This window comes from Cryptomeria japonica, chromosome 9, assembly GCF_030272615.1.
Source record: "Cryptomeria japonica chromosome 9, Sugi_1.0, whole genome shotgun sequence".
Lineage (NCBI taxonomy): Eukaryota > Viridiplantae > Streptophyta > Pinopsida > Cupressales > Cupressaceae > Cryptomeria > Cryptomeria japonica.
This window is the reverse complement of record NC_081413.1, coordinates 571,690,442-571,709,152: the sequence shown is the minus strand read 5'-3', so window position 1 is coordinate 571,709,152 and position 18,711 is coordinate 571,690,442. Positions and strand designations below refer to the sequence as shown.

The 18,711-nt window shown below is 31.2% G+C and overlaps 1 protein-coding gene across 1 annotated transcript; it reads right to left on the bottom strand.

Moving 5' to 3' along the window:
- Nucleotides 1–7,707: 7,707 nt before the first annotated feature.
- Nucleotides 7,708–9,404, bottom strand: LOC131062875 (uncharacterized). The gene is made up of 2 exons (XM_057996613.2): nucleotides 8,564–9,404; nucleotides 7,708–8,475 (listed from the first exon to the last, which is right to left on the bottom strand). The coding sequence occupies exons 1-2, from the start codon at nucleotides 8,768–8,770 to the stop codon at nucleotides 7,810–7,812; spliced, it is 873 nt and encodes a 290-aa protein (XP_057852596.2). The 5' UTR covers nucleotides 8,771–9,404; the 3' UTR covers nucleotides 7,708–7,809.
- Nucleotides 9,405–18,711: the final 9,307 nt, after the last annotated feature.

The window sequence follows — 18,711 nt, the reverse complement described above, 5'->3', positions numbered from 1 at the left end:
CAATATGAAGGAGATTTGACCTTCTGTAAGTCCATGTGAATTTGCCATCAAATGAAATGTAGTCCTTGAGATCATTATTAGACACCAAATCATTAAAGTCCTGTACTATCTTAAGGGGGGGAACTATTCCGTCCACTTTATCTTGTAAATTTAGAATAACAATAAAGTCACCTTTAATAATGATTGGATCATCGGAAATGTTTATACATGCTACTGATCAAGACTTTAAGAGCTTCTTCCCATCAAATTAGGTCCATACAGATTGAACATATGGAAGTATGTGATGAAATGTTTAACTTGAATCTAGATCCAATTAGCCCTTACTACAAATTTTTGAACCTAAATAAATCTATCCTTCCACAAAATAGCTAGTCCTCTCGAGGCCTTAATAGATGCAGATGCAATGTATTTCCATTTTTTTCATTTTGCAAAGGGCTAGTTGCATTCCTTATTAGTGAATTCGGCTTATTGCAATAATATTATGTCTACTCCACTAGCCTCAACCTGGGATTTGATGATGCATTTTTTGTTAGGGGCATTTAGGCCTCTAATATTCCAAGTTATAATTTTCATACTTTATGTGGAGAGCCCATCATTTAGGCCTCTAATATTCCAAGTTATAATTTTCATACTTTATGTGGAGAGCCCATCACGTGGAGAGTGATGGGCTCTCCACAAGCTAAGATTATCGTCCATGGTAGTTTGGATTCTTGCTTTGATTTCTTCCCTTAGTTTTTATTATTTGATCTCCTTCCACCTTTTTCCTTTGCATTTTTAAAAGGGCAAGAGGAAGAATCCACAAAGGGAGTTTGGAGGATAGCACATAGGAGAGGAACCCTAATATTTAAGAGCACTTGTGAGGGAAGGTCCTCAAACCCATTATGATGGTCATCTTCTGAGTTTATAAGTAAATCTTGAAGAGAAGATTGTTCTTGAGTAGGAGAGTCCTCTAATATGAGAGATCTTGTTGATCCAATAGCTTCGTCCACGAGGAATTTTAATTTATGAACCAAATCTAAGATACCCTTTCAATCTGATTTCTCCAAAGGGGATAGAGCCTTTAACTAAGGTTGCCCATCTTGGGAAGAATATTTGCTCAAATGAGAAGTTAATCCAGGGTCACCCAAGAGATTATCAGGAATTGCAAAGCCATCAAGGAGCACCTTATGAGAAGCTTTTGTAAAGCTTGTGATATCTGTAATTACTAAGCTACATTCTTTGATGAGGCATAAACTCCAATGATTAGATTTGAGTATGAACCACTAAGGAGGGATCATATAATGGATTGAGGGTGCCACATGCACTTCGCACGCATTCTTAAGAGAAATGAACAAATTTTGATTAACAATATTCACACTTTGGAACCTAATATTGATTTGAGTATTGTTACTGGCTCTAATAGCTACATATGAGAGTGGAGGGTTGGAGCCATAGTGGGAAGAAGATCAAGCCACTTGGGAGGTTTGTTTCTTATCTAAGTAACCTCCAAATGATGAAAGGCTCATGGGGAGGTCTCTAGGAAGAGAAAGGCATCATGCTTTCTTGAGAGGGAGCTTAAGTTTGCATTTAATATCAAATCCTCACAAACTTGGATTCCTTCAATATCTAGATTAAGGAAATCCGAAGTAAAATGACCCAAACAATTAATATAATCTTGGACTGTGATAAGGTCATCTATAACAACTTTTTGATTCACAACCTGAAAGGAGATTGGATTTTTGAAACACCAGGGAACTCTTTGCTTGGATCTAGAAATAGACAAAGACGCAGGGGAAGCTTAGTGTGTTAAAAAATTCGTAGGTCGTGCATCATGAAAATACCCCTTTGGTTAGCCAGGTTTTTGGTTAATTCAATGTCTCAGTATTCCAAAGGGAGAGAAGGAAGGGTAATCCAAAAAGGAGAAAATTTGATTGTGGAAGAGACCGGGTTAAAATGAGGCACTCAAAGTTGGGTGTGGAGGCCAAAACCATCCAGAAACCATGTTTTGGTTGTGAGAAACACCTCTGTCATGTTTGTTAGAAAACACAACAATGAAGAAGTCATTCCCATGATCAATATAAAAGACTTCATTAACCCCTACCCAAAAAACACAATACCATGTCAATAGCATGTCCAAATGAGGAGTCGAGTTCCAAAATTCACCTATGAGAGCTCAATTCTAGAGTTTTGACACTCGAGAACCTAGAGACTCAGTAGGGAACAAGACTTTGAGCATGCCCTTGTTTGAAATTCTTCCACTGTTAGGAGGAAAGGGAGCTCTTTCACACTAGAGAGGTAGTTGGGGAGGTTTGTGGATCCATCGCTTCAACATGACCTATTTAAGGCTTTTGGTTGAGGAGAGGGGCCTCTTGAAAGTCGAGATCTCCTCCCACGTGCTCTATGATTTCCTTTACAAAAATGATGAGAATGCACTCGATTCTCACTTGCCATGGACGCTTGACTTTCCCGCTCCCCATTTCCTATTATCATATAAATTTATTAAATATTATAATATAAAGTTATTATTATTAATTATTATAATTATAAAGATAATTCCATCAAGATTAAGGCATGAATTAGGTTATTGGTATTCTATTAAAATTTTATGATGTTAAATATGCAATAGAGTTATTTTTGTTTGCCTTAATATTATTATATAAAATTATATCTTATTTATGTGAAAGAATTTAATGTAGTTAAATATTTAAATATCTTATACATATTTAACTATCAAAGTATAATATATTTACGATTTCCATATGTATGATTTGTTAATTTATATTGTAGGATCAAAATATGGCATGTCTACCATAGTATTAAAAACAAATACTATAGAATATTGAATAGAACAATAGCAAGCTAATGGTTTTCTAATTCAATTTCAATTATGCATGCATTTATAGTTAGAATTTGGTGCATAAATTTTATATAAGAAACATTAATTCACATATTTTTTCATATAATTAAAAAAATTCTTTATTATTTATTAATAATAATAAAATTCATTTTTTTCATGATTTTTTTTTAGTTTTATTTATAATATTGATAATTATATACTTTTAATTTTATAAAACCACCAAATATGTAAAATTTTATCATTATTAATATTTATAATTTTAAATTAATACAATGGTTTAAATACTATATCAAATATTTATATTATTTTTAGCTAAGTTAAATTAACTTAGGGTTAATATCAACTCTACTTTCACTTTATGGTAAATACTTTTAATTTTACAAAACTGACAAATTATTTAAAATTTAATATTATTGCATATTTATAATTTAAAATTAATATAATGTGTTAAATTCTATATCAAATATTCATAATAATTTATAGCCAAGTACAAATTAACTTATGATTAATATCAACTATACCTTCACTTTGTGACATCTCTTCAACTAATTACTATAACTACATTATAAGGGTCTAACTCTAAATCAATTGATCAATATAATCAATAAATAAGTAATACATGCAACTTCTCAAACTATTATCACCTTTTCTTCAAATTAGGATACCATAACTCATCTATCATTTATTCTACAATGCTATAAAAACAAGTATTGGCCACTTGTTATATTATGATATTGTAATTAATATTAAATTATTATCAAGATGTGATTATATTAATTATGTTTTAATATATTATTAGTTTATATTATCAAATTATTATTATTATGAAAAAAAAAGATGTGAGAAGACTTTGAATTGTCCATAATGAATAATATTAGAGTGAGATAATTATGAAGTTACCTAATTGCACAATGAGATAACAAATTGATTGGTTAATTAAACTTAGAATGAGTGATAAGATGGAAATAAAGATATAATTAGCATATAATATTAAGTGTCACAAACATACCACATTAAATATTTCTAATTTAAATAAAAAAACATCAATATATAAATATATAATAAGACATGATTATACTATTTAAAAACCTTAAAAATTATTTTTTTTTGAGTCTCGAAAGCTTCCTACTTAAGCAACACAGCCGCTTACCGCCGTTTAACGCCGCTCCTGTACTCACCGTCAACATTAAAAGCAAACTTTCATAATTACATTTCAGCAACTACCATAAATAACACTATACGTGGATAATATTATCTTAATGTATTTTGTATATATGGCGAAGTAATTTCTCTGTGTTTCTTTTTCCTTTGATGGTATTACAGTTATATTAATTTTCTTTTAATTATTCTTTGAGTCTTCAACCATTATTGAAAAAAGCAGAGGACTTCTTTAAGTCTATTATAAAATCTTATCCTTAGTAAAAGCAGAGGTCTTCCTATGTCTATTATAAAATCTTATTCTTAGTAAAGGGTGTATAAATTGTAAGGGTCGGGTTATGTATAGTTTAAGTTGGTAATTTCAAATTTTTAATCTGCATAATATTTTACAAATGTTATTATTATTATTATATTGTCTTTATCTCATTTTAATTATCATTAATTCAAATTTAACCAAAATTTAATTAAAAACATTATCTATTATTGAATTTATTAATTGCACCTCATACTTTATCATTGAATATATAAATATTCCATATTTTCAAACTTGATATCTCTTAATATACTTAACTTAGATATTTAAAAATATAGATATTCTAGTTAATTATACAAAACAAGAATTTGGGGAAACACTGAATTAATTTTTGATGATTGAATTATTGCTAATATATCTTTCTAGCAATCATTACTTACACTGAATTGACTTATTTTATAATGATTAATAGTAAACATAAATTGTCGTTAAGATATAATACCTCCAAACTTTTAAAAAAAATATTTTTTAGATATGAAATGACTAAGGACTATCATCATGATGGCCGAATACCTAAGCAATCTTTAAAACACAATGTGTATAAAGCAAAATTCCCAAAGCCCTAAAATTTTCCAAGCACATTTTATTTAAAGCATTTTCTTCAACCTGGAAACAATTCAGTGTACAAACCATTAGACTCTTTTTATAGGCTGTAATTTTATAACCAACAATTGATGATACAAATAAAATAAAAGGTTTAATAAATAAAAAATAAGGAACTTGCAAAGCACGTCACTGGTTCGAAATTTCAGCTAAGGTAGGTAGATATGATGATCCATTTTCGATGATAGTTTAAGTAGCCAAGAAATTCTATCAGCTAATAACATAGTAAATCTCTATGATGTAACTAATGTTTAAGTTCTTGTTGAGAGGATTATAAATTATACTTTCAATTAAAAAATATCATATTTTTAATAATATAAACATTTGGTTGTGCTGTAGTCTTTAATAGGACATGGCAATTTTATATTCTAACTTTCGATATATTATTATGATGATACAAATTTTTTATATAATTTTTATATTTATATTATTAAATTTGATTTGTTCATATATTTATTTTTATATTGTTATATTGATATGCACTAAAGAATGTTTTTTAATTTTTAAAATATTTATTAATTCATTATTATCATATTGTATTATTTATAATTTTCAAGTCAATTTAAAAAATGAAGTAATATAATAATTTTATTTATTGATTTGAAAGAACAATTTTATTTTACAATTTAAAAGTAATTTTTCAAATCAGTAATATTTAAATTTAAAAATTCTAATTAAATCAACTATTATAACTATTTTTTAACAATATAATTAAATATTTTTAATCATTTTACAATTTAAAAAAATTATGATTATTAAAAAAACTAAGTTAAAGTTTAATTAATTAAATATTATTGTCTAGATACTAAATAAGAGATGAGTGACTCTTATTAAAAGATACCTCTCAATTCTTAACCCTAAATCAAGAATAACAACTTAACTTGTTCATAAAAATACTAGAATAATAAATTTAACATCATATTTTATGAACTACATATAACAATATTCATAAAAAAATAATTCTTTTAATTTCAACTTCATGCATCAAAATTTCAATTTCAATTAGTCAACACAAAAATACTAGAATAATAAATTTAACACCATATTTTATGAATTACTTCATTAAAAAATATTCATAAAATTTTAATTTTCCTTTAATTTAAACTTCTTAACAAGATTATAGAGATATAATTTTCAATCTATGATTGCAGAGATATAATTTTCAATCTATGATAAAACATGTATTGTTTGTGGATTTGATTTAGTCCTTTTTTCCAATCTTTTAATCAAATTTTATGATCCATCATCTAATAACAGAAAGTAAGAAAAGAAAAATAAAGAAAAATAGATCATAAAATTTGATCTAAAATGTTTCAGAAAATACAATTTAAATTCAAAAATTCATGAATAATAGAGATTAATTGTATTCTTTTTAATTTCACTGTTCCCTTATCCCAGTGTATAATTTTCAGCGAACTGTAAGTTTACGATGAATTTCCCATCTGAAATCTACACATGAATCACAAACCAACGAACAGAACCTTCTGCAACTAAGAAGATTCAAGCTTTCATTTACAGAAACTAGTTAGAGTGTGTTAACCCTGGATTTGAACGTCTTATTGGCGTTCACAGAAGAAATTTCATTAATTTCAGACAAAATAATCTAAGGAAGTTAAAAACTAAATCGTAATACTCTGAAAATAGCTTATATGAAAATGTTCTAATTATGCCGTGCTCTGAAAATTTATTTCTGTTAGTGTCCTTACCCTAGTGTATAACATTTAACGAACTGTAAGTTTACGATGAATTCCCCTCTGAAATCTGCATATAAATCACAAATCAACGAGCATAACCATCAGAAACTCAGAATATTCAAGCTTTTATTTACAGAAACTAGTTAGAATGTGTTAACCCTGGATTTGAACGTTTTATTAGCGTTACAGAAGAAAATTCATGAATTTCAGACAGAATCATCTGAGAAGGAGAAAAACTAAATCATAATACTCTGAAAATAGCATATATGAAAATGTTGTAATTATGACATGCTCTGAAGAATTATTTCTGTTACAATGAAATCCCCTCTGAAATCTACATATGAATCACAAATCAACGAACATAACCTTAGTCAACTCAGAATATTCAAGCTTTCATTTACAGAAATTAGTTAGAATTTGTTAACCCTGGATTCAAACGTCTTATTGGCGTTCACAGAAGAAATTTCATTAACTAGAACAAAATCATCTAAAGCCGGTTAAAGCTTTACTAAATCGTATTTCTCAGAAATACCAGAGGAAGGAAATGAGATAAAGAGAGCAAATTTATGAGGAAATGAGATAAAGAGAGCAAATTTCTCCAATTCCAACAATCTGCATCTGTTCTCCTATAGCAAAATAATAGTTCATGGAGTCAAAAGGGTGAATAAATTCTCAGAGTAAGTCGGTCAAAAATGAGCAGAATACTTATATGAAAATGTTCTAATTATGCCGTGCTCTGAGATTTCTATTAGCGTCCTTATCCTAGTATATAACATACAGCAAACTGTAAATACTTTACGATGAATTCCCCTCTGAAATCTGCATATGAATCACAGATCAACGAACATAACCTTCAGAAACTCAGAATATTCAAGCTTTCATTTACAGAAACTAGTTAGAATTTGTTAACCCTGGATTTAATCGTCTTATTGGCGTTCACAGAAGAAATTTCGTTAACTAGAACAAAATCATCTACGACGGTTAAAGCTTTACAGAATCGTATTACTCAGAAATAGCAGAGGAAGGAAATGAGATAAAGAAAGCAAATTTGTCCAATTCCAAAAATCTACATCTTTTCTCCGATAGCAAAATAATAGTCCATGGAATCAGAAGGGTCAATAAATTCTCACAGTGAGTCGGTCAAAAACAAGTTAAAGTGTGAAAAAATTCTCAGAGTAAGTCGGTAAAAAATGAGCAGAATACTGTCACGCATGATAATTTATGGAGACACTAGAATGGACTGCGCTATGCAGAAGCCCGCAGGCCCTGCCATCACAGTACTGAGGAGAAGTTATGGCGAGCGGTGGAGGCAGAGGCGGCGGCGCCATTGATACGGCAAGGCATTCCTCGTAATGTCGCGGCGCAGCCATTGAAACGGCAAGGAATTCTTCATTATGTCGAGGCGCCGCTGATATCATCTTTTTTTTAATTAAAGTGGCCAGTTCTACGGCGCTTGCATCACTTTCAGTACAACTACTCATTCTTCCAAACCCTTTCCCGCTCTCCATAATCTCCGACTGGCTCAAAGATCCGTCAGTTTTTTGTTGTTTAATCTCCCAGTGATTCTGTTGTGCTGCCAGATTGTCAATAGCCGTTGTACAGTTGTCCAGTGACCAGCATCCGCTTCGAAAACCCTTGGAATTGAGCGTTCCTGTGGAAAGAGCAGGAAAAGATAACATTCCACCACCACAGGCGGTAGAATAAGGGGGATTCCCCTGCCCTCCACCTCTGAAATCAGCCTCCAGTGAACTACTCTTCAAAGCCTCCGTTTCTGCGTGGCTAGGGTTTACGGCACCTGTAAAAGGCACTATCATGCCCCTGTAGCCGTTCATGCTCGTGCTCAGATTCATATTAATTTCATGCATTCGAGCCTGATATTTAATACAAAGATTTAGCCGGCCGCCACTAAAAACCTAAAAGAAAAGACGAAAAAGAAAAATTTAGGCAAAGAATACATACCGCATTTCTGTAAGTAGTACCGTCAGCTTCAACAATCCAGCCGGCCTCCTCTGCCAAGGCGCGGAGAACTTCATTAATATCTGCTCTGGGAGCAAGACTATAATTTCCGTATCTCCGCAAGCCCTGAAATATTTTCGTCGTTATAGCCCTCCTCCTCCGCTCTCTCAATTTAGTCCTCTCCCTCTCCAATGCACTCAGCTTAGCCATCCTCTACCTATTTTTTTCCAGAGAATCTCCACAATTTGTATACAATGGCATCTACGATGTAAATGACAACAAATTTAACAGCCTAAAAGGTCAAATTTATCATTACTCTGGCAGTACCAGGTCACATCCGCTGTCAAATCCCTGGCTATGAGCAAAGCAAATCAGATATAAGGAAAAAATGGACATTCAGGATAAGAATCACCCTGTTCACATTTCCACACAAATTGAACAGGTGCAGATCAAATCGTTAAGGAAATATTTGATCTCTGTGTCAAATTGAATGCAGAGAGTACTGTCATTCCAAATTAATTCGTCACTTGTCCCGGGCAATCTGTACTTGCAACGAGATGATTAGACGTTTTGAGTTGGGGATTTTTAATTGCAGATTATGAACTTGGTCCCAAAGGACGCAGCCTCTGGGATATCTTCTCCAGATCTCAGGACAATTATACCATCTCTTCCATCATCAAGTCAAGTAAGCAATAATCATGGAGATCTGTGTTGTACATTGTACAATCAATTTGCTTTTAATTTTAGTGGGAAGATGTTCCAGGCGCATCATTTATCTTTGATACGGCAACATAAGATTTTGTTGAATCAAACTGTAAAGCGGATATAGGTATTTTATGTTCCAAAAAATGGTTCAGTTTCTTTGCTGTGTTTTCGTTAGACTGTTGTAATGTACTTTTCTTTAACTATTTTCTCTCTCCTTTTTTAACTAGATTTTGACTGCTTTCTTTTTTATTTAATATAATATTAAATAAATATATTCATATCCATTGCAAGTATGAATTTATAATTACTAGATGAAGATTATTACAATAAATTTGACGTAGATTGTTTTTAATTTTTTATTCAATTATTTATTTATATAATTACTGTGTATATCATCAATGTATTTGATTTTATATTAAAAACACAATTCATATTCATTGCAAGTATGAATTTCTAGTCTATAATAATAATTTTTTAATGATATGAAGAAAATTATTACACTAAAATTAATGTTGATTGTTTTTATTCAATTATGTATTTATCTTATTGAAAAATATTCTATATATTATATCAATGACATATATAATCACTTAAAAAGACGATGCATAACATATATCCATTGCAAGTATGAGTTTTTCAGTCTATAATTATTATTTTTTAATTAGATGAAGAAACTTATTACACTAAAATTGATGTAGATTGTTTTGAATCTATTATGTCTTTACCTTATTAAAAAATATTCTATATATTATATTTATGATATATAAAATAACTTATAAATATAATCTATATCATCAATCATAATTAATATATTTGATTTAATATTAAAATATATATATATTCATATCCATTGCCAATATGTGTTATACAAGAACTACATCAAACTATCAATAACTACATCATTTAATTTTAATCTTTGTGCGCTAAAATGAAACATCATCTCTCTTATGATGAATTGTAAAGTATTTTGTGAAGGGCCTAATCTAAGATAGTGTATACTTGAATAGTTAAAAGCACTATATAAATTTCACAAGATTAAGTGAACCTCTGTAATTTTCTTCAAATCTTATTCATTGTTAATCTGATCACTCTTCCTCTTGTTTGTAGATTAGATCCATCTAAAAAGCTCCCTAAAGGATAAATAATAATATTTTTTACAAATATTATAAGGTTAATGGTCATCACACTAATTTGTGTGGCTCTCAAGAATAAGGTGCATGATTTGATAGACACTAATGTTACACATATTGATGGTGTTAATGATGCAAGGGGAATCATTTGGTTTCCCTACCAAATCAAAAATTATACATTTATTATAAAAGTCCTTTTTCTTCCACACTCTCAATCTAACATTGTAGATTTTAAATAAGTCACTAGTATCTTGCTAATCATATGGCACGTGCATATATGCATATATATCTTCTAGTAACATAACATGTTAGCTCATATTCTTGTGCTCCTATGAATACCTGTGCATGAATGGCTCGTGATCTAGAATTTTTTCTCCTCCACCTATTATTATCTCATTAACTACATGATGAGGGTATTCCTCAAAACAAATACTATGGACCATTATATATTTATGATCTATTATACATGGGCATCCATGTGATGTTATCCTCATTGATTTAATGGATTAGTTTAATATTTAAATGAAATAATTTTTATATTATCATCATTTGTAGAAATATAGTTACGTGTATTCAAATATCTCATTGACAATGACTAATGGTATATGTAATACCCATATATGTATAAGCACTAATAAATTATGGACATCAACAAGTAACACACTGATAATGTAGAGCTAATCTAGGAGTAGGACATGAATTTTTTTTGAAACATAAATTTAAATTTCTTCCACAATCATATACATTGTTTAAGTCCATACTATATTGGCATATCTATTAAATGCAACAATTTACGTTAAAAATTCATGCTTACACGTACAAGAAACCACACTCAAAATCTGCATGAGAAGAGTAAACAATATATAAAATTTATGTACTCTTTCAATCAATATATATGATAGGTAAATATATTAACACTCACATTACTAGCCCTCTTTTGTTTCTCTTCTCTACAACATAAAGCAAAATGGAAAGAGAGAGCATCATTGAGGTGATATCCACCCCGCCATGAAGCATTAAGCTTCCCTATTTCTTCTCCATTGGAGAAGCTCGACCCATCACAAAGTATCTAGCCATGATGGAGAATAGAAAGAGAGAGCATCATCAAGGTGATATCCACCCTGCCATGAAGCATTAAGCTTCCTTGATGCTTCTCCATTGGAGAAGCCCAACCCATCACAAAGTATCTAGCCATGTTGGAGAATGAAAAGAGAGAGTTGAGGTGATATCCAGACCCTTCCATGAAGCATTAAGCTTCCCTGATGTTTTTCCATTAGGGAAGCCCAACCCAACATAAAGTATCTAGCCATATGTGGCCAACATGTTTGATGGAATATAGTTCATTTCTCTTCTTTGCAACCCAAAGTAGAATGGAAAGAGAGAGCATCATTGAGGTGATATCCACCTTGCCACAAAGCATTAAGCTTCCCCGTTGCTTCTCCATTGGAGAAGCACGACCCATCACAAATTATCTAGCCATGTTGGAGAATGGAAAGAGAGAGCATAATTGAGGTGATATCCACCTTGTCACGAAGCATTAGGCTTCCCTAATAATTCTCCATTGGAGAAGCCCGACCCATCACAAAGTATCTAGTCATGTTGGAGGATGGAAAGAGAGAGCATCATTGAGGTGATATCCACCTTGCCACAAAGCATTAAGCTTCCATAATGCTTCTCCATTGGAGAAGCCTCACCCATCACAAAGTATCTAGCCATATGTGGCCAAAATTCACAATGGAGTATAATTCATTATGTGAATACGTGGGAAGAAAAAAAACTTATATGCTCATGCATCAGGTATCTAATGCATATGCCAATAAATTTTTATGGAAGATAATGCAAATGACTCTAGCTATGCACTTGAGAGTGTTACAAAAAAAATTTGATAATTATGTTTATAACATATAATGTCTCAATCACCTCACTATAATCATGGTGGAAAAAGCTATACCCAGGAGACAAAACCATATTGTAAATAGTTTTAGTGACATATTTCCAAGTCATAGCATTTATATGTAATGATCTAATATCTATTGAAATCATATTATTTCATCATGTATAATCACTTATCACATTTTTAAATATGTTGATTACAACAAAATAAGACAACATTAAAATAGTCATAACTTTTACGTCTAGCCCAAATTTTAAAATTCAACATGATCTAGTAAGGGCAGAGAATGAAGAATAAGACCCATAAAATGTTTTGTGAGAAACCCAATAGTATGTGAGGAATTCTCTTTGCATCTTAGCACACTAGAATCTTATCAAGCAACAATTTGTTAAGATACACCAATTTTAAACTCATGTTTATGTATATACACTTTTTGTTAGGGTTCAAGAACATTATTTGAAAGAGACTGAGGAGCTCATATTGCCCATGATTGATAGGTCTCATGGTCTCCATGAATTCTCTTTTTTCCTAATCTATAGTACAAAGTGCTGCTTCTTGGACTAGATATTGTTCTTAATCAACGATCTTCTTTAATATTTTTTTTCTCTCCCCTTTAATACCTAGTGTAAAATCCCTACTGAATTCTTATCAATTTTTACTACAATATTTTTGTCAAAAACACTTACACATTTATGGGGATATCAAGATTTTGTTTGCATGGATGTTTTGTCTCAAAAGTTGTAGGTTTGTAGATATGAGATATTACTTATTTCTTTCAGATTTGCATTACAATAGTCTTTAACAATACTCAAAAAATGTAGAGAGAAACACCATAAACAATATTCACACACAACAACAAATGAATACAGGGGCAAAGAATTTATTTTATGACCTTCCAATAATGTGTATGACCTCCTACAGGTTGAGGCCCAAATTTAAACAAAGTAGAAATTATATCATGTCTTTAGTTGGCTGATTAGGCTCCATGTTCCATGAATGCTACTCGTTGAAGAAATTAATTTGAGTCTAATATTTTAAAAAAATAAATTAGGAATATAGTATATCAATTTTTTAAATATATTTGATATTATCAATTCTATTTATCAACTATAGTAATATTAATATTAAAATATAGCATTATTTATTTAATCTTAGTTTTATTTTGTTATTATAATCTTAATTTTATTCATTATTATTATAATAATGATCAAATAGAAGAAAAGTCAATCTCCAAATTGGGGTCTATTTTACCAGAATATAACTACATATTACAAATAGTACACTTTTTGTTGGCAATGGGCCAGCGTCCCTCATAGGGATTTGTGACATGGTTTAACAACATCTTGTGGATTCTATAAGTCTAGTGGATGTATCAGGAATTGAAAGGTCGATATTTTGGTGCAACGACAACCCTAGCTTGTAACAAGTGGTATTAGAGCTTGGTCACATGTTAGAATCACGCAAGCCATGACGAGTGACGCTGAGAGGGGGACTGTTGGCAGTGGGCCAACGTCCCTCACGAAGATTCGCGACATGGTTTAACAACCTCCTATGGATTCTATAAGTCTAGTGGTTGTATCAGGCATTGACAAGTCGATCTTTTGGTGCAACAACAACCCTAGCTTGTAACACTTTTGTCCTTAGTTGGGTCGTGTCGCCTCAAGATTATTATTTTTGCCTAGATTTATTTAAACTATTCCAGTCTCACACAATATATTAATGCATTATTCATAAAATAATATAATTATTCAAATATTGAAATCGAAATACCTAAGCTTATTTGCACACGTGAAACCTAAATACATGAGTCTAGGTGTGTGTGTGTGTGTGTGTGTGTGTGTGTGTGTGTGTGTGTGTGTTAATTCCATTATGACAGGTTACCTCCCCAACTAATTTTTTTTTTCCTGATGATACTCTCTCTCCAATATGAGAGAATGTCAACAATTCCTATCACACTTGCACAATTAGTTGTCAGCATAATCATCCTTCGACTATACTTAACATAATCAAATCATCTACCAAATTATTTTTTTCTTAAGCATTTAGTACAATAATCCAACGATTAAGCTAAGCTAATTAAAAGGGATGTGACAATATGCTAATTGATATTTTGGGTTTCATTAGCCTGCCTCTCCAAGTTGGTCTCTAGGAGGTTGAGATATTATTTTGAACATATTATTCCATTTTATGTCAATTGCAAGATCTTGTTATTAACAATTAATGATTGTTCCCTCTATGGGACATCAACATTTGAAATGTGTTTGTGGTGATCACCTTGTCAAAGTTAAGGAGATCCATATATGTTAGTTTCTAATAGTGTCCATTTTTACATTAGATGCATATATGGACACCCCTCAAGAATCTTCCTATAAGTACACATATAGAGTTCACAAATTATATCATATGTATTTGGATTGAAGGATCTGATAACTAATTGTGAGGAAAAAATGGAATAACTGATGTATATATTTATAAATAGATTTTATTTGCTATGACTATACAATGAAGTCTTTCCCACATTCCAAATTATAATATTAGTGATTTGCAAGATGTAACTTTCTCAAAATTAAAAAAAGAAAATAAAAAAGATTCAGATATGTTTTAAATAAGTAGTACCAATCAATAGTGTTGGAATTAAGCCACACTTGGACCAAAGATGGGCTAGTAGCTCAGTTGGTAGAGCACTCTAACAACAAATGGAAGGTCCTAGGTACGAGTCCTAGCTGGTCCAAATAAATTGTAGCTCAACATGTTGTACCAGAGCTACACTATGAGGCCCCAAAACTTGTAGTGTGGTGGCTTAAGAGGGGTGTTGGAAATAAGCCACACCCAAGCCAACAATGGGTTAGCAAAGAAGGGCTAATAGCTCAGTTGGTAGAGCACTCCAATAGTAAATGGAAGGTCCTAGGTTCGAGTCCTAGCTGGTCCAATGAGTTGTAGCTCAAGAAATAGTTCAAACCATGGCTTGCACTCTTTAGCTTCATAAAAGACCAAATATTATCAAGTGCCCTCCACTCAACCATTATGTTGTCCTTAAGTCATATGAGGCTTAGTTATCATTTGGTCCAAAAGATGAATCAATAATTGGGTACCACATAGAAAATCATAATTTTAAGCCAACACAATAAATACCAATAAGAGTAGAATCACGTACAAGGTAAATAAATAATTTAATGGAAAATGATGAGTGAAAATATACATTATTCACCATTAAGAGAGATATCCTAGCTCAATATTCACAACTAAATACATAAGAAAAATAATCTACAACATTTATGGACCTATTCATAATCTAACTTCAAGAGTTCAAATTTTATCATTTTTGACACACAAAAGAGCAAGAAACTAACACAATGCAAATGAAAAAGGCCTAACTTTGAAGTATCTCTAATGCGATGTAAGGATTTTCCTACATGGTGGATTATCTTTTCCAAGCATGCACAATCCATCTCATCCCATAGTCCTCCAAATATTCAAAGATCTTACTTTAATTTCTAAGTTTAGGAGCAAAAAAAATGAACTCTCACTTTGCCAAGCCAAAGAGAAGTAATTTTGGGAGTTTCATGTACACCTCCCCATTCACTAGGGCGACAATTTATGATATGTGATGACCATAAGATTACAAAAAGAAATAAAATGACAATTCCATACATTTCATTGTCTCTCATGTGTGAGATGACAACTACATACTCCCACATGTGTGAAATGAAACTTCCTTCCTTTCTATGTACTACACATGTAAAAATGACAACTTCATGCCTTATCATGCCTCATCAAGGCAATATCTTCTCTAAAATATTTAGAAAGATTTATCTTGCTTAAATCTCAAAATAAATCCCTAAAATGTAGGTCTATCATATAATTTTATTTTTTTTAATATAAAGACATGGAAATAATGATTTTACACTTTTTTATTTAGTTTGTGTTCTAAGCCCATCTAAGTTTGCACAAAAAAGACATCAAGAAACCTTGAAACGTTAACACAACTCACACAAGGAAGAAAAACCCACGTAGTAATAGCAAGGCTCATCCCAAAGGATCACAAGTATCTAATGGACTAAGACTAATGGTGTTAATATTTTAGCACATTTTTCTTATGTATGTATTTTTTCATTTTATGAGCCTTTTTATCCAAAGTCATGTTGTCTTCTAGCCATGACTTTTTGCTAAATTAATATCTTCTTTATCTCCTAGCTATTTCAATATAGGTGTTTCAAGACTATTATCTATTAACCTCTTTTATTTAGATGTATGTAAGATTTATATTTAAATAAATATATTACTATAATATAAGTTTTTTATTTATTTTTATATTTGTTAACACACCATCAAACTCCATTCTTTATCATTGTAGGTTACACCTTTCAATATAATTATATAAACTAGCATAGACATGTTAAACAATTTAGAGATATTTTATTTATTTAAAAGTTTTTATTTTACTTTGGAACTATTTGATTTGATATATACATGTAGAGAAATTTTATGTGTTGCATAAGTTTGAAATATTATGTTTATTAGTAAATATAATCGTTTGATGTGTAAATGACCTTCAACTTTAAGTTAAAAGGTAAGACTTTTTGTTAACACACGCATGCCATTACACTTCACCCTTTGTTGTGATTATAATGACTCCTTACATTAATTAGTTACTAATTAATAACTAATTTATAATATTTATAAACAATAAATTAGATAATTTTACTAATCAAAATGGGTGTGGTGGTAGAGGTTATAGTTATGACATGGATACTAGTGGAATCATTGTCGATACTAATTTCTTCTAATGAGGTGTTGGGATCCCAAAATTCATGAATCTAAGCTCTAGGTCAGGTTTGTATATAAGCTCTAGGTCAGGTTTGTATAGGAGGAGAGATATTTACATGTTTATGTTCAAGAGGTAGACCATTGGGGTCATTAACTTTAAGTTAAAAGGTAAAGTGTAATAAATTAATAATAAATTAGATAATTTTATTAATCAAAATGGGTGTGGCAGTAGAGGTTATAGTCATGACATGGATACCAATGGACTCACTATCGACACTACTTTCTTCTAATGAGGTGCTGGGATCCCAAAGTCATGAATCCAAGCTCTAGGTCAGGTTTGTATAGGAGGAGAGATATTTACATGTTTATGTTCAAGAGGTAGGAGGATAGATATAATTGTTTGATGTGTAAATGACCTTCAACTTTAAGTTAAAAGGTAAGACTTTTTGTTAACACATGCATGCCATTACACTCCACCCTTTATTGTCATTAGAATGCCTCCTTACATTAATTAGTTACTAATTAATAACTAGTATATAATATTTATAAATAATGAATTAATAATAAATTAGATAATTTTATTAATCAAAATGGGTGTGGCAGTAGAGGTTATAGTCATGACATGGTTACCAGTGGAATCATTGTTGATACTACTTTCTTCTAATGAGGTGCTGGGATCCCAAAAGTCATGAATTCAAGCTCTAGGTCAGGGTTGTATAGGAGGAGAGATATTTACATGTTTAGGTTAAAGTTAAAAGGTAAGACTTTTTGTTAACACACACATTCCATTACTCTCCACCCTTTGTTGTCATTAGAATGCCTCCTTAAATTAATTAGTTATTAATTAGCAACTAATTTATAATATTTATAAACAATAAATTAATAATAAATTAGATAATTTTATTAATCAAAATGGGTGTGGCGGTAGAGGTTATAGTCATGACATGGATGCTAGTGGAATCACTGTCGATACTAATTTCTTCTAATGAGGTGCTGGGATCCCAAAAGTCATGAATCCAAGCTCTAGGTCAGGTTTGTATGAGAGGGGAGATATTTACATGTTTATGTTCAAGAGGTTGATCATTGGGGTCATTGAAAACATTTTCAAGGGCATAGGAACTAGAGGAATAAGAGTCCCATTCCCACTCATTAGAATAAATTTCATTAGGGTTTTCCTCAAGTGACTTGTTATCATTAGAAGTACTTCCTTTTTTGCATAAGGTTGACTTAGCGTTCGAGGAGCCAATTTGTAATGGTGTAAATCCCAATCCTTTGTTCTTAGGTCTCTCCTTTGGCTGGATGGGTTCAATGATACTTTGTTTGTTTGCCCCAAGACCACTGTGCACATCGTAGACCTTCTTTTTCATGATAGTAAAGCCTTTTTCATACTTTTCAAGGGGTAACCTGTACAAGTGGTGTGTCTTCCTCATCTTTGTAAAGCCAATTAGACATGTCCTCTTCAATGTTTTCTTTGTTGAGTTCTCCTCATTTTGAGAAGGTGATAGGAGGTTGATATTGAATGACAACCTTGGGTTCTTTCTATAGAGGACACAGTTTTCCATAGGACTTTGGGGAAGTAGGTAGCTTATTGATTTGGAATGATTATTCCATTGCATTCTCTCCACATCCTTGGTCTTGGATCTTGAGTTTTCCTT